Source organism: Aspergillus alliaceus, assembly GCF_009176365.1.
Source record: "Aspergillus alliaceus strain CBS 536.65 unplaced genomic scaffold BDW43scaffold_2, whole genome shotgun sequence".
Classification (NCBI taxonomy): Eukaryota; Fungi; Ascomycota; class Eurotiomycetes; order Eurotiales; family Aspergillaceae; genus Aspergillus; species Aspergillus alliaceus.
Window position 1 is genome coordinate 1185192 of NW_022474685.1, and position 20865 is coordinate 1206056.

The 20865-nt window shown below is 46.3% G+C and overlaps 6 protein-coding genes and 1 non-coding gene across 7 annotated transcripts; 1 reads left to right on the forward strand and 6 right to left on the reverse strand.

Annotated features, from left to right (window-relative positions):
• Window positions 1–3329: 3329 nt before the first annotated feature.
• BDW43DRAFT_296453 (uncharacterized protein) lies at window positions 3330–3934 on the reverse strand (the record flags this gene model as incomplete). The annotated part of the gene is made up of 3 exons (XM_032044217.1): window positions 3330–3543; window positions 3598–3810; window positions 3861–3934. 3 exons carry the CDS (start codon window positions 3932–3934, stop codon window positions 3330–3332), a joined length of 501 nt encoding a protein of 166 aa, XP_031905953.1.
• A 2639-nt stretch (window positions 3935–6573) lies between these two features.
• On the reverse strand, window positions 6574–6862 carry BDW43DRAFT_306000 (uncharacterized protein; the record flags this gene model as incomplete). Its single annotated transcript, XM_032045925.1, has 2 exons — window positions 6574–6700; window positions 6765–6862. The coding sequence occupies 2 exons, from the start codon at window positions 6860–6862 to the stop codon at window positions 6574–6576; spliced, it is 225 nt and encodes a 74-aa protein (XP_031905954.1).
• Window positions 6863–10142: 3280 nt separating this feature from the next.
• BDW43DRAFT_296454 (aldehyde dehydrogenase domain-containing protein) lies at window positions 10143–11816 on the reverse strand (the record flags this gene model as incomplete). The annotated part of the gene is made up of 4 exons (XM_032044218.1): window positions 10143–10724; window positions 10787–11079; window positions 11136–11353; window positions 11416–11816. 4 exons carry the CDS (start codon window positions 11814–11816, stop codon window positions 10143–10145), a joined length of 1494 nt encoding a protein of 497 aa, XP_031905955.1.
• Window positions 11817–13478: 1662 nt separating this feature from the next.
• Window positions 13479–13550, reverse strand: BDW43DRAFT_t18. The gene has a single exon. It is a non-coding gene; the product is annotated as a tRNA-Glu (tRNA).
• Window positions 13551–13934: 384 nt separating this feature from the next.
• Window positions 13935–16062, reverse strand: BDW43DRAFT_296455 (glutamate--cysteine ligase; the record flags this gene model as incomplete). Its single annotated transcript, XM_032044219.1, has 4 exons — window positions 13935–15417; window positions 15696–15805; window positions 15860–15925; window positions 16000–16062. 4 exons carry the CDS (start codon window positions 16060–16062, stop codon window positions 13935–13937), a joined length of 1722 nt encoding a protein of 573 aa, XP_031905956.1.
• Window positions 16063–17577: 1515 nt separating this feature from the next.
• BDW43DRAFT_306003 (uncharacterized protein) lies at window positions 17578–18013 on the forward strand (the record flags this gene model as incomplete). The annotated part of the gene is made up of 2 exons (XM_032045926.1): window positions 17578–17772; window positions 17831–18013. The coding sequence occupies 2 exons, from the start codon at window positions 17578–17580 to the stop codon at window positions 18011–18013; spliced, it is 378 nt and encodes a 125-aa protein (XP_031905957.1).
• A 2159-nt stretch (window positions 18014–20172) lies between these two features.
• BDW43DRAFT_306004 (uncharacterized protein) lies at window positions 20173–20634 on the reverse strand (the record flags this gene model as incomplete). The annotated part of the gene is made up of 1 exon (XM_032045927.1): window positions 20173–20634. One exon carries the CDS (start codon window positions 20632–20634, stop codon window positions 20173–20175), a length of 462 nt encoding a protein of 153 aa, XP_031905958.1.
• Window positions 20635–20865: the final 231 nt, after the last annotated feature.

The following is a 20865-nucleotide window of genomic DNA, read 5'->3' on the forward strand; positions in this document are numbered from 1 at the left end:
TCCCATGGCATGATTTTTTTTTGCCTGCATTATTAGTCAGACCGGCCGCCACTTATTTTTGGATGCAACCGTGTCAGAGGCTAAAAGTAAGTGGTACCGCTGTAGATCCCAGAAAATTCTATTTCCCCTAGTTGGAACCCTATTTCCGTGCATTTTTTTAGGGTTTTTTTTGAAGATTTTGCCTCGAATCTGAAGCATATCGGTTAAAACTTCCCGTGAGTGGTACCAGACCGACATCCTCCGGGGAAACAACCCTCACTAACCCCATGGGCACAATTGGCATTGATCAGAAAGGAATATTATGGGATAATAAAAATTGTCAAGGAGACGTGGGATTCGAATGTTGTGTGATTTGAGGCACGGCGTAGATCCCTTAGTTAGCAAGGTATTGCCTAATCGCGTAAGTTTCTCGATTTCCTCGGGTCGCTTTCCTCGGAGTATAGGGTTACTCCAACACTCCAGAACTTCATGTATACTTCTTTAAGACATATGATACTCGCTAGCATATATTTACTAGGTATCCGTTATTTCTGTATATAGGCTTCACGTTAGACTTTACTCCCTTCTCCAAAGCCAGAGACACATGCTATAGATGCTCGAACGCCACAGGATACAAGTGTCCAGCCCCCTGAAACACAGTTAGGAGGTATATAGCTAATGCGAATCCCAGGCCGAAGTGTAATAAGATTGCGCGTGGCAGAGATGCGCCATTTTGAGCCATCGGGTTGACATTGTCTTGCCGAAGACCCGAAGAATGCCTCGCTGGCACGGTACACGTTTGCCTTGCACCCCTGTAGGTGGAGTATCGTATTGTGACATATACGCACAGTATACATCATCGTAAGCGGTAGAAACCGACTCGGTTTCTCCGTGGGACCGCGTGTTATTCGCCGTCAGACGCCCTTGCATCCCACCGCTGATCACATAACAAGTCAGGTAAGTGTGGGGATGTGAAAGTTGGGGTTCCCCGCAAGATTGGTCTGTGGAACTGGACTGGCAATCCGGTTATTGTCTCAATGTTCGGTGGCCATTATCTGGCCTGTGCTCGGAAGATGATGTGTTGTCTCTTTCGCTCAGCTGGAGGAAGTGCCGCCTCGGTGCATGCTGGTGGATTGCGATCAGCTTGTGTACTAGTAAGACATACGGTTGGGTTTAGAAATTGTTTTTCGGTATATCTCAGAGAGCTCAATCGGCGTCGCACAGGATCTATTACCGAGAAGTACAAATTAAACAATGCCCGAAATGGTTCATCGGCATCGTATTCAGGTGCCAAGGTTTATTATATGTACCTCAACACAGATTCCTTTGATTTGTTCAGCAAGGAGACGCTTAGCTTACTCAAAGCCTCGTGGCCATTTAATCAATCTTGGCGAGACTGTCTCTCTTAGACTTTGTACATGATTACCCTGCGTGGAATCCAAAAGCCTGTGTAAAAAATCACGGATTCAATGTGCCCCGTGGACCTACTTCATCACCTTGACAAGTAAACTAATTGAACTGCTCGCTTGCATCGCATTTTATAAACTCTACGTGATTGATTCTTTCTACTATAACCATAGTCATTTGAACTCTTCCGTAGGTCGGCGCCACTAGCACGGCAACAAACTAATATTAGAATTGACCGACATGCTGTATATATACCAGATTTTTTAGACAGCTCGAAGGTTTTGACTTTCCGCTCAACGTCTAGATCATCCCTTCCCGCACTTCATTTATTAAGGAGATCCACTCATACAGTTCACAATTTTGTGCGTAGGGATTTAAATAGCTTCAATTTTATTATATGGGTGTTGAAGGACAGGTAGATCTGCTTACAAAAGAGACTGAGAAGCAGACAAACCAAACGAAGTTCATCTGATGCCTCATACATCGGGCCTCACTTTATTCCCATCTTCGCTTACTCACGTAGAACCGGAGGATGCCGCCGCGATCAACAGTAGGTACACTGCAAAGAAATTATGCTGCTTTAGGCATGAGATCAGTTGTCATCCCAGGATAGCCTCCTTCCAGAGCGATGGTCTGACTACGCCGAGGACCTAGAAATCAGTGACTTACTACTGCAGTTGCGTGTCAGGAAGGGACAAAGTCTCCGACGCGATACATTGGGTCAAAAGCCCCAGGCCAGTCATGTGCACCATGTCTGGACAAAAGGTTGTATACCGCACAATCCAGCACTAAAGTCTACCTCCGGAAACAACGGGAAGAAGAGTGCTGCAAGATTGAAGGCATAAAAACGGAAAAAGTGCTGATTCAAACCGTCAATAAGACTGGTGACTGAAGGGCTTTCTCTTGTGTAGCTCGAATCCAAATGTCCGTTACCTTGTGGCGGCGAGTAACCCTCGACTACGTGGTCTTTCAATGATCCTAACCAACTTGAAAACCTATTGGAGAAGCACTAGTCTACTCTCGCATTAAGTACGCGAGGCTTGCATAGTTTCTTTTCTTTTCCATGTCGGGGCTTTTCGAGATGTTTCCTTTGAGAGTTAAACTGAGGAGTGAGTTCACCTGCCTACTTCTCATCGTTCTCCTGAGGGTCCAAGATCAGCTCCTTTGAGCCCCGTCATTCCTATGGGCGTGCTAGACGTGAGATAAACTACCAGCTAGCTTTTTCTTTTCTTTTTCTTTTTTTCTTTTCAGGGCAGGACTCACTCCGCCAGTGACGGTGGCGGATTCGGATTTCTGGAGACATATAGGTCGGATGGGCCTTGATGACAGGTCCATTCGGCGACCTTGGGGGAGTTGTGTTGGTATAGGATGCGGCGAGAATTTCAAGTCTCATTTTGGCTTAAAGCGGCTCTATTGGCAATATCTATGATATGTAGTCATTGTACGCCTAACGAATTTAAGACTGGCGATGTATCAGAGTCAAGTCCAAACTCATTAAACATTACAAAGTTATGGCAGAATAATGACAGCACTGGCGCTGTTTTTTTATATATTCGTTTCAGGGGTATCCGCCACGACTAGTAAATGATATTAAGACTATGTAGATAGTGTTGAATATCAGTAATTTACAAGCTTTCTCAGCCTTTCTCAATGTTGCTCAGTGAAAGGGCTCTCACCTACCCCCTCTGATCTTTCTAGTTTATAACATAGGCATCTTGAAAATCTATTGCCTTCGTCTTTCAGAAAAACTTTCCTCAAATAGAATTATGGTATGATGTAAGAAACAAGGCACGAATCATTTCAGGCAAAGATAGACCCTCTGTAATATAAATTTCCTTATCCTCAATTTAATGAAATAAATATGCGCTCTACACCCCCTTTACTCAGCTTTAACTACCCTTTGTCCACGCCCAAGTTCTTGGTTTTGTTCGTGGTACCTTCACTTATGTCATATATAGGAGTTCTCGCAAGATATCGAGATTAAGCTTCATATCAGGTGGTCTGAAGCCTCGATCTAATTCCGCCTTTATTTCTCTCCGGCAAACATCGGCATAGGCGTTTTTCCAATCTTCGATAAATGCTTCTGCCTGGGCACGTGTCCTGAAGTGCTTATAGCAAGCACCTGAGTATTCTTTGACCTTTGGCTCTGTTTTCCCACTGTCACTATTTATGAGTAAATTCTTTTATACGTTTAGAGCTGACCCAACGTACTAATAGTAGGGATAGATACCCGGGTTACTGCCATTGGCGACTGCGTAGAAGGCTTTATCACCTCGTAATGGCGTTGTCTTTCCGGCCCCATCCTTGATTACCAGTGTAGGCCGATTTACCCCGTTCTCCTCCATAAAAGACTGTGCTTCTTGGAGAGTGTAGAAGCTCTTGTTTCGCGAATCGCATCCAGTCATGCGAGGGTGGGCATCGCCCCTGCGGAAGAGACTTAGCGAGATCCTCATATGCTGACTAGGTAAATATACCATGATGAAAATATTGTGGGTTCATCAAGTCGTCCAGAAAGAATGGCATAATATTCCTTATTCTTGGGTGGCATTACCTCGTAAAGTATATAGTATCAGTAGAGTGCGAACTCCTCTGAAAGCAGTTTATTAGTTATTCAGATATCCCTTCGATTCAGGCGTGCGTTATTCAGGGGCTGGCATAAATTGAGATTGATGGTAAACATCAAGTATTAAAGATAGTGTGTCGTGCTATGTATGCTACGCTATGGACCATATATAGGAAGAAAAGATCCAGCCTCGGGGGCAAAGAATCATGCAAGTGCGGGGCACCATGCAGCTCAGCCACATGTATGACACATTACATCCATAGATTTTATCATGGTTCAAATGACGAGGCTAAATTTGGTTTCTGACTGATTTGTATTACGCTGCTAAGGGTTACCCCTCTAAGGAGATAAGGAAATTTCTCTACCAGACTGTGCAAGTTAGCTTGAGAATGCCGAAGTTGGTGGTGCTTGCGATCATCGGCAAGGCAGACAACATGAGTTAATACGATAATATTGTTCTTCCAGAGAAATCGTACTGCAGCTTCGGCCCGAAGTTTATGGGCTCAATAATCCAGCCACACTAAATCTTTGGCTGTGCCAGCATCCTTATATTCGCGACTTGTTCTCCGGTTCGTCGAAGGTTAAAATACACCTAATCTCTCCGCCGATACTGCTCTTCTCACATTTTACATACTTCATTCCACAAAGGTTGAGGTTTGCCGGCGCGGTGTTGACTGGTGTGGTACTGGTTATTCTGCGGTAACAGTCGAATTTGCAGACTTTAGGTCATTGCCACTATCGTCCCGCACCAGGCGTTCATTAGGGAGTAAAATAGCGCGGTCAAGTTGGCAAGGTAAGCCTCGGTGGCGTCCCCCGATCATCATTGCACATATCACCAATTTGCTGAACGTAGTAAACTCGCCGCTCAGGGGATGTCATCACTGTCGGATACCCAAGACTGAGCCCAACATTTCCACTTTGAAGAAAGAGGTTAAGCCTTTAAGCCTGCGCAGTACGTGTGCTCTTAGAGAACTGGCTTTATGGAGATACTCACTACGCTGACGTTACCTCAAAGAGCACTAGGAAAACTGAGAAGATCTACCACAAGTTAGTAGTGCTAACGGGAAAACAAGATAGAAAACGCAAACCGGATCTATAACATCCACAATCTTCTCTACCTCAGCGATACAGATGCAGAATGCTCCTAGGAAGATATACCACAGACAAAATGTAAGCTGGTTGCGGATGTGAGTTAAAATATATGTTTTCCATTGCTTTCATCAGTCTCGCTATCCATGGGATATCCTCCTAGAGCCTTCTCTCCATATGTGTTTGACGCTCGAATGCTAATAGCAATGGGGAAAATGGCAATGTACATCATAATCAGCAAGCTGAATTGAACAGCTGGGTTTACCTCTGCCAGGTCAAATGTCGATGTTCCGGTGTGTCGAGCTGATGCTGCCTGAAATATAGAGGCCAGAACACGTGGCCCAGCGGGTAGGTTGTTGACAGCAGGAGTATTAAGATCCAGGACTATAATCAAGATAACATCAATTAAGTTCATAGCAAATAGAATCCCAAAGAGAGCCCACGTTGGCCCACTGGGGAAAAGAAGCGTTTAGCAGCGGCGAGTGTGCTTTAGCAAGAAGTATAGAGTTTCTTGAACAGACGAGTTCCGTGGGACAACTTTAGCCACAGCCCAAATGACAAGTCGAAGCAAGCAAGGAAACTCATAATAATCATAGGAAACATTGCATCTTGGAACATGATCATGGAGTCGGGTGTAAGTGTAAAGCCAAGGTTATCTACCATCGTTTGCGCGGAATATAATCCCCTGTATAGTAGAAATAATGAGCGGGGCTGCCATGTTCTGCAGTAAAAACATACTACCTGACAGTACCTTGCCCACATTCATCTAGGTATTGGCGGTACTTCAGATTTACATGCTGAATCCAACCGACGAGGCAAATTGCGCCAAAAATATGGAGCCCGAAGAAATAACCTTTTGACTACATCAGCTCAAATAAATACCCATTCAAGCCCGGTAGACTAACCAGTGGCAATCTTTAGCAACAGCTTAAGACTACGATATTCAATACCACCGAGGATTTCTCGGCCCTCTGCAGCCATGTTACGGAATTGTGAATTCTGTCCAAGGGTTGCATATGAAGAGAGTTCAGGTAGATCTAGTTACTGAGAGAGAGATATCTCTTCCGTGTAGTCGATGATTGATGTTTTTGGCCCCCGCTGGAGGGTTCACTGACAGCGAACATAGAAGCAACACGTTGATGTGATACAGTGTCACCATGAAAAAGCGTGTCCTTGATGTTCTGGTCTAGTGCTCGAGAGGCTTCCGTCCGGGCTTTTGTCAAGTGGAAATCCTGTTTTATATCGCCGTCAAAAGAGATGCTGGTAAGGCGCAAGTTGGGAGCTGGTCGTTCCTTTTGGTATGACCTTGATCCTATCATCACGAGGATCGCCTCTGAACAATAATGAACAATACCGACCTTTAACAGGAGACCAACAAACTCCTGTGGGCCTGACAGGACCTTTCCCTGGTCTGATGTCACTTTGCTGATTCTGCGTGGCCATCATTAGAGAAGGTTCGGGGCTGTTTTATTTGGATTATTCTCAGTTTTGTTCCTTCTTTGATTGTTCGAGCACGCAAGTGATACCTTCTGCCTTCAACCGCTTCTCAAACCAGCGGAGACGGACCACCACCACCAGATGTTGATGAACCCGAGGTTGCTGATGATCGGAATGATGTATATGTACAACTGCTGATACGCCATTAGATCCTTCTCATCGATTCTGTGTAGAACGGGTCAAGTCAGGATGCACCAACAGACCCATAGGCTATAATGGAACAACGAACGTGTTGAGTCCGGGTTCAGTAGACGCGCTCGCGCCGAAGAAATAGGCGTCAACCGCCTCCAAGTTCCCGTATAGGTAGAGAACAATCAGGCCTAGCATACTGAGAAAACTAATATATGCACTAAGCCGACCGACCTCTAATCGCTGAAATAATCTGCATGGAAAGTTGTTGAGGGACGAAGTTAAGACGGACAATGCAACGTAATAAAATTCAGCGACGGCGTCCGCATGGTTGGAAGCGCCGCTTGCTGCTGGGCAATTTGTTCTAGCGAACTGCTGCAATATTAGGAGCGAAAATTATATGCAGTCCGCTGCTGAGCTATTGTGCTCTTTAAATCATTGCTGTCATCGTGTTTGTGGGCGCGACCCTGATGTTTTGCTCATGGCTGCGGGATAATTATCTCCTCCGTCCGCCGCAACTTCGCCCATCAAGCCCTTCTTTAGCCTGCGAGATATTTGGTTTTTCTCTTTTCTTTTGAGCACCGGCTATGGGATACGAGGAACAGACCTCCGATTAGGCAACTGCCAGGAGCCGCTCCTTGGAAGCTTTTGGTTGCGATCATCCACCCCCATCCGCTTTGAAATCGATCAACGTCTGTTGGATACACCGAGTAACGTGGGAATCAGACATCCTGGCACACCGAAGCCTTCCCATATATTTGGAGCGCCGATCCTGTTGGAGATATTATCAGATCTTTACGAACCAAAAGTTCTCTTGTGAAAAATTGAGTACTCAGGGTATTGGTGAAGCTCGTGACCAGGAGACGCATCTTTCCTTTCTTGCCTTATTTTATTAGTACAATCGTTGTATTATTTTAATTTTTATCCTTGAATATCTTATCCTTCTGAATGAATACTATACCAACTCAAACTAACCTTTATTAAATTTCTATTTGTACAACTTCATATATGACTTGATAAACTTAACTATTTGTCGTAGATCACTGAGCGGACCATATAATAACTGAGCAAAGCCTCTGAGCACTCTACTAATTTAAGCGGCGACGTCCAAAAGAGGAATTTCCTGTGTATTTTCAACGGCCTAAACATTGTTGTAAGATGCGATAAAATAAGACGTCAATCTAGACAGGATGAGAACGATAGGGATGAAAAGTGTACATTTAGGCCGAAGCCACCATCTCAGATCAATTACGTCTTTTTCCACTTTTGTTTTTGTACTACTTAAATATCTCTAATGAGCTATGAAACCTCCATCTACCGGCAAACAAACTCCCGTCACCAAGCTGGCGTCATCGCTAGCGAACACAACACCACCGCCACCCGTGCGATATCATCTGGATCACTAAACGCTTTAAACGGTTGCCCGCGTCGTATTTCTAACGCAGACGATGAAGCATCCTGCTCCTAAATGTCACATAACGTAGCCGTTCGAATCGCTGCACGGGACTATCTGTATAAGAGCGATACTAGATACTCAGCCATTACAACAGGACAGAGCATACCCCCGGAACACAGTGCATTCACATGGATTCGATTAGAGGCGTAATCCAAAGCAACCTGTTTATTCAAATTGCTAACCGCCCTTTGGGCGCGCAGTAAGCTTCTATACTCATACATCAGCCCCTGTCATCCAGCCACCACCAAAAACCTAGGATACAACATACGAAAGCCCTCATCACTGGTGCCTCCTCAGGCGTAGGAAGGGCGATCGCTCTCCGCTACGCGAAAGAAGGAGCGCACATCGTCTGTGCGGACCTATCGCCAACAGCCCAATCCCTAGTTCAGCAAGAGGTCAAGATTACTACCCATGATGCTATGATGAAAACTGGAGGACAGGCCATCTTTGCACAGACAGGTGTCAGCGAAGCTAAGCAAATGGAGAGAGCGGTACAGGCTGATGAAGCGAGATTCGGCCGATTGGATATGTAAGTGCTACATATTATACGAATGACCCAAAGCTTGAGTGACAATCTGTAATATGGTGAGTAACGCCGGAATAGCCATCGAAGTGCGGACTCCAGCCCGTGTTAATGACGTAGACGAGAGGGCCTGGTCACGGCTTTGCGAGTCTATACCAAGTTCGTATTCCTAGAATGCAAGTATGGGATTACGCAGATGTTAAAGCAGGAGCCTCATTCGCCCGGCGATCGGTGCTGGGTTTTTATAAATTTAAGCCCAGTGTTTGGGATTGTAGCGGGACGGGGCTATTTTGCTCTGGAGACGGGCCATGTTTAGACTGCATTTGACGAAGGCGTAATGCGTTTGGAGGGACTTGGTGAGGAATATAAGTATTTATTCATTGCATAGGGTAAGACCTAAGCCGCGACTTGCTGAGAAAGTTAGATGGAAGATAAGGGTACGTGGCCGCCACTAATTAGTATGTTCCCCTCTTCAGGACTTTTGTTATTGTTGAGGGGTAGTAGGAATTTTATATGAGTCTATAACTACGGGCGTATAGGCTGGGGTTTGTGTATTAGTTGCTGGTGAGTCGTCGCTTATTTCCATGTTTCACCTGCGTCGGCCGGAGGACGAGGATGGCACCAGCACGCACTGTAGCCACCACTCTCCAGTACTCTTCACCCCCAAACCTTGAATCAGTGACCTTTTTGACGTCAATATAAGATTCTTATGGCATTTCTCTTGGTGGGATAATGGTCCAATAGCCTCTAACGTATCTAATGTATACCGTCTTCAGCGCATCAAATTCCCACAAAATATCGAATACCCCCGAGATGACTCCTCTATTTTCTAAATTGTGATATGAAGAAACTCAGCGTATCTTAAGATTATGTGATTTTTTCCCGCTATTTGGAGTGGCCTTAGATCATTGTTTATCCCCAGGCTCGGCTGCTACGGCTGCTACGGCAGGTACTTAGGGATATTATAATTTCACCCAACTCCTTATCACACACTATCCACAATTCTAGAGAAACACTGGAATATATCGGGTTTTACATTCTTTTTATACTGTCCAAGGAAGATACATGGGAACAGTCAGTGAAGCAATTAAGGGATTGTTTTCGCCTTTCAAATTTAACGGTGGAAAGATGCCATCCCCCGCTGGGTCGCGAAGACGTTTTTGATTCACGGACTAGACAACAAATCTGTACTAATTGATACATTGCTCAATTTGCCCCAGATATTCTTAGATATGTTAAGCGTTGTCTCTATGTCCACATCGAGGGGGCTGCAGCGCGAGGAGCCGCTTTGGGTGATACTTGCCACATGGCAGAAGCACGCCTTATATCTAATGTAACGTGCTATAGAGACTACTATCAGATTATCACCCAAACACTGGGCAGGCTAAAACACAAACATCTATGCAATACACGAAGACAAAACTGAAAAAGGCCGACACTCACAGATCTAACCCGAAGAAACCCAGTACAACCCAGTACAACCCCCCCATCTATATCGTCTATACCTGAGGAATATGCAACGTCCGCACAGAAGTAAATACTTCCCTAATATGCTCACCCCCCTCACGTCCGATACCTGAGTCCTTCATCCCCCCATACGGCGTCCCCAATTCCTGCTCCAGCCAAGAATTCACCCAAACCAACCCAGCCTCTAGCCTCTCCCCCACCCGTCGCATGCGCCCCCCATCCCTAGTCAACAATATACTAGCCAGCCCATACTGGCTCCAATTAGCCTTTCTTATCACCTCCTCCTCCGTATCAAACGGTGTGAGCGTAACAACAGGACCAAAAATCTCCTCCGTCAACAACGGACTCTCCTCCGACACTGTCAAAACAGCAGGCTCAACCCAGAAACCCCCCTCCGGATTCTCCGGCGGTATAGACCCCAGATGGAAAACACTGACCGGATCCTCGGCCGCTAATACCAGGTACGACCGGATCTTATTATAGTGCGCTATGGAAACCACAGCGCCGACTGTATTCCCTAGCACGTAATGCTCTCTGACGTGTGCGACGAAGCGCGATACGAACTCGGACCAGATTCGTCTCTGGACGTAGATTCGTGAGGCGCAGAGACAGATCTAGATCTCGTTAGTCATGTGGCTTGAAGGGTTGTACTAGGGGAGAATTGAACGGGCTATACCTCGCCTTGGTTCTCTAAGGCTGCTGCTGCCGCCGTCGCGACGGCGTTGTGCATGTCGACGTCGTCAAATATGAGTGTGGAGTTCTTTGAGCTTAGTTGGAGGGAGAGGTGTTTTCCGATGTCGTCCACGGTGTCGCGGCGGATTTGCCGGCCGGTGGTTGTGCTGCCGGTGAAAAAGATACCATTGACGAGGGGATGGGAGATGAGGGCTGAGCCAGTAGGATTGCCGGCTCCGTAGACTAGGTTGATTACGCCTGGGGGAAGGCCGACGGCTTGGAAAACGAGTGATAAGACTGGAAATCTGTTAGGTTTGCCGGGTGTAGTGATTAGATGAAGTAGTAGTACTCACGATAGGCTGTCATGCTAGTCACTTCACTCGGCTTCGCGACGGCTGTACATCCGAAGGCTAGACACGGCGCGATCTTCCATGTAAGTTGACATAATGGCATGTCCCATGGTGCGATGAGGGCGAATATGCCCTTCGGCGAGCGATGTTCATACGTCAAAACGTTTGTATCTGTAAATCGGGTAAGGGTCTGTTGGTGTAGGATGTATGTCGCAAAATATCTATCTCGTCATACGTTAATTCACGGAGCATAGCTTTCGGGAATGGATCGGAGTGGCCATACCGGAAACTCGACACCGCGCGATCGATCTCCACTCTCGCTCGCGCCAACGTCTTCCCCTGGTCGATGCTTTCCCATACTGCGAACAATTCTCGCTGTTCTTCAATTCGCGACGCAATGCGCTCGAGGTATTGTGATCGTTGCGAGGGAGGTGTGGCGGACCATGAGGGAAAGGCCGCCTCGGCGGCTTTGACGGCTTTGTCGATCTGCTCGGGAGTGCTATTGGGGATGCAGGCAAAGCGGAGGCCAGTCTTGGGGTTCTCAGAATCGATCCAACTAACGTGGGGGTGAGGGAGGAGTTCTCCATTGACGAGGTTCTGGAGTCGGAATGGCTGGAAATCGAGGCGCTGAAGATGACCCTCCGCGTCCTCGAGGGTATCTAGTTCCCACGCTTGTGGAGACATGTCAATTGTGACTTTCCAATGGCCGTAGTTAGTACGAATGATATATATAGCAGGGTAAATGGGAATGTCAGAAGTTGGGAGCATATCCGACGAAGAGACGAAAGCATCGGATGTTATCCGGGTCGAGTGAGTGGTCTGATTATCTCTTCCGGCTGTAAATAATGCCAAGAAACCACTAAGATAGACGATGTCACTAATAATATGAAACCTGGAGAATACAGCGGTAAAAGGGGTATTGTTCCTGCTATTATAGAAGCCATGGCGTTGATGCTGTTTACTTAGGGCTATCTACTTACCTAAATGGGACGATATGGGATACCCTCCATTTCCAACAACCTTTGAGCCGAACGTGTAGATCAACTACCTACGACTCCATGATCATGCTAAATTGCCAATTATTGGATAGCTATTTCGGACCCGCGACGGATCCACTATCCCCACACCACCGATCTCGTCTTCCATGGAAAGCTTCAATTTAGCAGGGTTGTGTGGTGTGTTTCCTACAAGAGTGGACAGAACCGCTCTATATATGAGACTAGTACACAAACCAGAATGTGGAAACATACATCCATTTTTTGAAGTGCATATTGCGGAACAATGTATTATCCTCTACAACCTGTAGAGGCATGTCCCCTTTAGCCTGATAGAACCATTGTTCGGTTCACAAGCTACCATATGGACAGAACAAGTTAGATCGTGATTGTAGTAGTGACTATAAACCTCTCCTAACAGTAATAAAAAATATATCTGTCACGTGAACGAAGCAATCCAAAACTCGCCCATGACAGATTATAGTTTTATGGTTAGATCTCAAGACACCGTAATGAAAGGTAGTTTTGCCAAAGGGGTTGTGTTTCCCGTGATGAATGTAAGAGTACCATAGGTCTACTAAGCCTGGGGCTATTATACATCCATCCACATTTTATAGTTGCATCACACCAAGAGACAATAAAAAATACTCAGTAAATATATATGCAGTAGTAACCAATTCCAGGTAAATTAGCTGTAAGCACAATTTAAGTGGGGAGGCCTAGTTTCTTATCCCTTCTATGTTATCAAAACACTCTGCGATATCCAGAATCAATAAGACAAATCAAAGTGGTATCCGAGATCCATATCCGCCAGATATACTTCCACTGCCTCGGGTTATTTATCAACCCTAACAATCGCTTTTCGGTACGAACAAGGTCTATCTGGCGGTACAATACAATACAAAATTGAACAAGTGCCCGGAGCTTTAATGTTTAGAACCAATGTGACAAACCCATGTAGCTCCGCGGTTGGAAGTAGACGTCCATGTCATTGTCAGGCGCAACGAACCTATAAAATTCCTCCCCTGCATGACTTGTCAGTGGTCGATGATAGCATTTTACACCACAAGATAGCTATATCGAAGCCCCGGAGTAGGAAACACCCAGGAGATAGGATCAGCCAATGGGTAATCCGTGAAGTGGGTCAACCGGCGAAAGTTTCAGAGATACGATTCTTCCGCAAATGTATGACGCATCATGTACATAGACGAGACTGATATCATTATGAGGTCTCTGTGTAGTAGTGGGAGTTGGACAGTCATGTTAGAAATTTGAAAGGAAGATAAATACGGTCAACAACAAAGTTGGTTGAAAAGCCGGAGTTTATAGGAACGAAAAAAAAAAGAAATAATTCCGATGCGGGGAATCGAACCCCGAGCTGCTGTGTGAGAGACAGCGATGTTAGCCATTACACCACATCGGATTCCTGTTGAAAATCTGTCTCATTTTTACTCTATAAACCAGGATTAGTCAACTACAGCAAGTGATACTTCCATGCGCTCTCAGTGAAGTGGGATGTATACTTTTGGTAAGTTGTAGACATTTCTGTGGCGTAGAGCCTCTTTCAAAGTGTGATGACCTGTAGAATCAATAAAAGTACACCAAACACATTTCGGTGGTGAGGACAGATGAGAGGGTGATAGGATGCATATAAGCGATACATGGGATAGAGGCTGGTATAAGAAAAAACCCGAGGTTGGTTTAAGGGTAAATTATTGGTGTATATATCAATTTGGCTCTATGTGGACAGCTCGCGGATGCTAATTTTGCTCAATGTTAAATGCTATTTACGGACACCAAGACATGCTCAATCAGCTTCATTCATTTTGGCAACTTCTTTCAACATATCGTAACATATCTTCTCGGTCACGACGCTATCATGCTGGTAGTCCTCATGCTCAGCAACAAAGTTCCTCATCCATCTCGCTGGGGTGGGTAGACTACCACTCGCGCGACAACTGATGAGGTTAAGATATCCTATCAACTTGGCTTCTTCATTGGGAAGCAATTCCCTGTCCAACAAATACGACCGAACAATGGCAACCAACCCAGGGAATCGGGCTGGTGAAGTCGAGCGCTCGCCGTTGATTATCTCATCCATGGTCATTAGGGTATATGCGCCATCCGTAGATTCGTCTAGTGTATGAGCGCAGCCGTTTTGAGGGTGGCACTGAATAGAATCCAGCCCATCCGGAGCCCAGCCTCGTCGCCGGAACCAAAAGCGTTCCTTAGTCACCGCGTCGAGGCTTTGGGCTCGCTGCATGGACTCCGTCACTAATTCAATAGGGATATAAAAATTGAGTCGATACGTCACAATAGCCCGAGATAACAGGAACATGAACACCGAAAATGCCGCGTTTTCCGAATCCTTGGGTTGGACTTCCATGGGCCGGAACTCGACGCGCCATCCGGCTCCTATGCTTGCATCAGGCATTTTCAGGTGCACATGGTGCCACACCCCGTGTTGGAATTTCTGGAGGATATGGGTGGTCTCTGGGCTCATGGAGTCGATATCATCTTGACTCAGGCACAATGGATCATACCATATAATGTGCGAGAAGTACAATGCGATGGATTCATCCATGCCTCCCTCTAGAAGTTGTTGCCTTGCACTTTCGTCAACCCTAACTTGTCTGCAGGCATTTGCTATGTCTGGTGGCCGTTCATGAGAGAGGTACACTCGGTTGGAGGACCAGCGTGTTAGCGGAACGGAGCAACATGTTTTAGAGGCCGTGATGAAGTCGGAAACTTCCGTCTGGGTGCGGTCGTCGAGACTTGCCACCAAGCAGTTCCACCGGGAGTCTGTATTGACTAGAAACCCCTTAAATATAGGTGTTGCGGCAGTTAGAGCCATCATGGTAGGACCAAGTATGACCAATTGATCATGTAGCCACCTCGCGTCGCGCTCAGTCTCAGTCTGAAAGGTGGTCTGCAAGGCGCAACATCCACAGCCGAACCCTTGGCCTTCAAGATAGACGCAATTATCCTCTTTTTCTGGCTTTTTGGATGAAAACGGGTCGTCCAAAAAAGACCTCGGGGTGTCTCTATCTTGAAATAGTGGAACGTGGACCCCTATCGGACGTTGCCGTCGGCCGAGGATCTTTTGTGCCATATAGACATGGCGAAGAGCCGGTGAAAGTAATTGAGGGGGTAGCATTCTGTAGTGAATATTGCTCTGTGAGGGTGCGTAGTGAGGAGTCGAGTATTGACCCTTAACACCCAAGCGGGGGAAGGAAGCAATGGTTAGTGGGTATTGAGAAGGTCCCAAGAGGCTCTTGATCAAAGCCCGTCTGTGATAATCCAGATATGTTAGCATGTTTCATAATGTACATCTATATGATACTCGGTATTAACTCTATTACCTCTTCTTCATGTTTTGCTCAACATCGAGCAAATCCCGCGTCTCATCGGTATAGGGCTTGGAAGGCGTAGACTCTACCGAAAAGTTCGCCCACTCTGCCTGCAAATCCATGGACTCGTCTTCATTTTTCCCCCTGTCTGGTATTAGCTGGCATTCCGCGGATGCCACAGGGGAGCTTAGCAATACGGATTGTGTAGCAGATCATACCTTGACTTTTCGTTAGTTTGCTTATCCCATTGCTGCAGGATACTCTCCTGGCACAACAACACCGTTGCACGAGACCATGAAGGGTCCAAATCTACTATCAGGTATTCTATCTACGTTGAAACGGTCAGAAAAGGAAGACGCCATTCGTTCAGGGTAGGACATACCTCGTCACCCCACAGAGCTTCCGGGTTGGTGATGTCCTTTCCCCATTCCCATAGGTTGAGAATTTGCTTACACCGGTGAGTGTCAGTTATAGCCGTTAATAACCCAAGAGGCAAAAGGAAAGGATACCTCAGCAGCCCACCTGCGTGCCTGGGGACCGACTCTCTGAATTTCCTCTGGCGACAAAGGCGCTCTTCCAACCCATCTGTACTATGTTAGTGGAGATCGCTTTTATTTTAGGAATCTGTCAACGTACGGGCGACCCATGCTTGCATAATGGTAGCGAGAACTATGGATAGTAGCTGATAAACATGAATTCACTGGCACTGATAAGAATCACCTAGTGTCGACTGTATGTAACTTGTAGCAACCGACAGGATTATTGTAGCCGGGATTAGATGGCAAACAAAGAAGCAGAAACATGTTTAATTACAATACATTGTGTCAAAGAGTATACCACTGGGTAATGTTGGCTGGCCGGAAATAGAAAATGCTTTCAGCTTGAATTGAATTCCTCCCGAACCACGGATGAATCCCGTCTGGATGAGAATGGCAACGACACTGGACAGATTTATCACCTGTGATATACTTTCTTGCCTTTCTTCAAACTTTTATCTGGTAGCCAAGGTTGCCCCATATCCCATTCTCTTCTATGCAGAAGCTGTTTGTGATCCAGATTGTTCCACCAAAAGATGAAGCACTATCCTTTAGTGCTATGATATATGTCGATGATGTCACGGGAAAAGTATGTGATCTATATAGTGAGTTCTCGATCACTTCCATGAACCATGAGAGATTGCGTGCCTAAAATTCACAAAAACTCTGACTTTCTAGCATCCTGAATCCCATGGTTCAGTGATTCGACCCTACGTATGATTCTTTTAGGCCATGTATGCGCAAGACTGATGTAATATTGCGTTAGTATATGAGCTCTGCTCCGTGTATAGAACTCTGGGCTACACTGAAGCGCAGTGTCAAAGGTTCTGCGTCGGATCAGCCGCAGAATTTGTTGCGTGAGTGTTGCGGGAACATGGCCACGAGGTCATCCTGATCCCAGATTACAAATCTCTCATAGCTAGACTCGCTGCTGGCGAGGGCAGAACATGGGACCTGGTGTTCAATACTACTGGAGTGTACGGCATGGCTCGAGAAGCACAGGTGCCCGCGCTCCTTGAAACAAATCAGATCCCGTTTACTTTCTCCTGCGCGGCGACAATGGCGTTGTGTCTTGATAAAGCGAAGACAAAGGCATGCATGTTGTATTCTTTGGATTTAGCAAATATGCCGTGTCCTAAACTGGTTGATAGATGGTTCTTCAATACTATGGCATTCCGACAGCACCGTTTGCAGTTATCCAACCGTCCCGACAAACGGGCGGGTTGACGCCAGAACGTGTACAGACGCTCCTTAGACGCTCACCACACACTAAAGCCTTAAAATAATCTATTGTTCGCAAAACCAGTTGCTGAAGGGTCGTCAGATGGTATTGTGGGCGGCAATAAAGCTAACAATGCGACTGATTTGCGTAATATCATCACTAAGGCGTGTGCTACTTTCCCCACATGCCCGGATGTTCTTGTTGAAAGCTTTCTGCTGGGTCGGGAGTATACAGTCGCTATTATGGGTACTTGGAGCAGATAAGTTTGTGTGGCGAGGCTCAAAGCCAGGCGCGGTGGTCATCAATAGCTTGGACGGAAGTACTGACATTCTGCTCCCTTTCATGACGAAGAACTCCAAAGTGAGCATTGCGCTCGGTGGCGGCCAGAGCGTGGCTCAGATAAAAGGCGATATGTCAGATCGGGAGGTTCAGCGTGTTTGTCAAGCGGCCTTGAAAGCGTGGAGGGTACTGGGTTGCTGCGATTGTGGCCGGGTTGATGTTCGCCTGGACAGCACATCTGTTCCTTGCGTGATGGAGGTCAGTATCATAATATGTGCTCGAGAGGAAGGCAGCATCTGGCTAACAGCATGTTCAGATCAATCCATTGTCAGGCCTTCATCCCGAGAAGAGCGAGCTGGCTGCCATTGGGAGGAACCATGGCATTCATTATGATGATTTGATGGAGATGATTGTCCAAAATGCCTTGAACCGATATGCGCCGTCAGATGCAAAGATAACTCCCACCCGTGCAGCAGGTCAAGGCTCTAGCAGACTATAGGTAAGTGCTATTTAGAGAACGCATGAACGGGATACTGCACTAGAGCAAAACAATACTGTATTTGATTAGTAATAGTAGAGCAATCGCAGTAACATGTACGTGCTGGGCTTAAACACACGTCTGAGGTAGGATATTGTTCCTAAGGAATCATAAACCGTGTCTTCGACTTTCCTCTTAATTAACAAACAGGCAGAGCGAACAAAAAACCCTTGTGCACATGTAAATACAGATCCCTGAAATTGCTGAACTGCGCAAATTGTTACGTGTCATATCATATTTTGAATATATGACTCGATTTACTCCAATGTTTGCTGTCCATTTTAGCTACTCCTTCAATAGCAAGTTACTACGAGTGTACACTGGTTCTCGGCGGGAAATTGACACATACTAGGTCTGAAATATGTTGAACCTTGCAACGGTAATAAATATATATATATATTCTCTCTTTATTCTTATCTCCCCTCCTTGTTGTACTGAATAAGTTACAATTTAATGGCAGGCAAAACTAACGAATACAAGGGATTAAGTACTGTTCGGAACGACCAGAGGATAAGATTACCGAACGAGACAAAGGGTATTGATAGACTTGGTTAAAGGGTATTTCACGCCGTAAGAGCTCTAAGGAACGTTGTCACTCGGTTCATCCAGTTCCCAGACCAGAGTCACTTTGAGATGAGTTCTGTTCTTCATCGCCACAAGCTATTTGGCGACCCGACGGACATTCCACAACGAGGTCATTGGTGACAAGGTACTCCCAGTGGGCTAAGATCCGAGGGGCGGGGGCAGGCATCGCTGTCCCTTCGCTCACATGGTTTACTAATGGCATTACCATTAGCGACGACAATGAGGGAGGAACGTGCGCGTGTTAGGATGACATTGGCACGTCGGTTGTCGGAAGCAAAACCTAAGCCACATCTCTTTCCAGTGATCGCAACGCAGTCAAAGGATTATCACGTCCTTTTGGCCCCCTTGCATTCTGTCAATGGTAGTAATGGAGACTGTGTCTCGCCAAGATATGTCGTGTCCATTGGATAGTTGGATCATGGCGTCAACGTAGGCCCTCTTATGATCGGCGTAAGTCGTCACAATAGAACACGTTATATTCTCCAAGGATTTGTTCGTAATGAGATGTTTGACAAGATCCATGACAACAGAAACGTTATGTGGGTTTGATCTGGAGAAGATGACAGGGTTGATATCGGACCGGGCATCGCTCACAACAAGCCCAATCAAATCCATGCCTTCATAGAACCATTAGCGTTTCATTTTTTATTTTCACCCATCAAGAAAAGTGACGTGAGGATGTTGCGTCTAGCTGTAGCTCTTCCACCAATGGGCCGTTTGTCAATTGTTCTTCGTATGTAAAGTGCGAGGGGAATTTGCATGAGATGTATTCGATGCAGCCGAGAAAGAACCACCACGGGAAACAGAGAACAACGGTGACTATCGAAAAGGGACATTGCGATTTGAGGTCCGAATTCATTGCATGCAGGGAGCTCAGTAGACGTAATGGCATTCGGGGGCAGCTTGCGGCGATCGCCCCCTCTAACAGTCCCTACCATGCTCTCTGCGTTCTAAGAGAAACCAGTGGGATTATTGCGTCCATCTCTATCGCCTGCCCGTCTTCGTCTGCGATGACAATTATCTTTTTTCCACTAGCACCGAAATCCCACCTAACGAGATCCGTGCCACCTAGATTGTTAGTACAGGCAATAGTGCAAGCTTCCTGTACCCCGAGTTCAGAAGCAGCGTCATAAGATCCCCTGGAGTGTTTCTCCACTTCTCCGCTTCGCAAATGAACATACTGAATGGTGGGTTGCAAGTTCTTGAGCTGTCAAACTAGGACATCGACGGCTGCGTTGTTCGGGGCAACCAAAAGGACGTTAAATCCGCAATGAAAAAAAAGGTAGAATGCGATGGCCACTAGCAGAGTTGTTGTGCCGCACCTAGAAAAGCCCTCTAACACCGAGCATCCAGCCTTGACGTTGCGAAGTGATCTAATAGGGATCAGCTGCTGGGAGCAGAATTTAAGGCTAAGGAAGTGCTGCAATGCAGAACTAATAACGTCTGGGTCAATATAGTATAAGAGATCGATGCCTTGTAAGACCCTATGTCCATGATTGAGCAGGAGCGGAAGCCACTTCCTTCTCACGCCATTTTCATTTGATTGAAGCTTCACTAGGGCAGTTATCTGTCATTTGAACTGATGCTGCATTGAGACTGAACTGGACACTTCCAGAATAGGTGATAGCAGCGTCGTCACTTGCCTTCTTGAACAGCTCCCCCGGGTGCTCTCCGTAAAGATTTATCTGGATATCTTCAGGCGCTATGTTCTTGAGGTACTTGAGAACTGTGAAACGTCTGAATTTGAGCTCGGCAGTGGGACCTGATACTTTAGGAACACAGATGGGCACTTGAATGTCGGTGAACTCGGGAAATATGACCTCTGATCTCTTCAGCCCTTGAGGTAGACTACTGGTGTTCTCAAAGGCCTTGTTCGGATAAACGACGGCAATGATGGTAGGACCAAACTTGCGCAATATGATCGTTGATGGAGTCCACTGGTTTCTTATTATGTGCTGCTGAGACTGTCTCCATTCGCTCAACGACCCGTAAGTCATTTTGACCAAACAGGCATCAAGCTCATAAAAATGAGGCTCAGCGCGGAAACTTACGATGTCCATAACCCAGCCTTGCTTTAACTGTGAGGCGTGGATGCTGCTGACTGAAGGCGAACCGAACATCCCCGCTACATGAACGATAAGGAGCCCAAGCCATGGAGGAGGGGAGAGAATTCGCGAGTTCGTGCAGGATGCGTAAGAAACCTTCTATTGTGCATACAATCTCAGGGT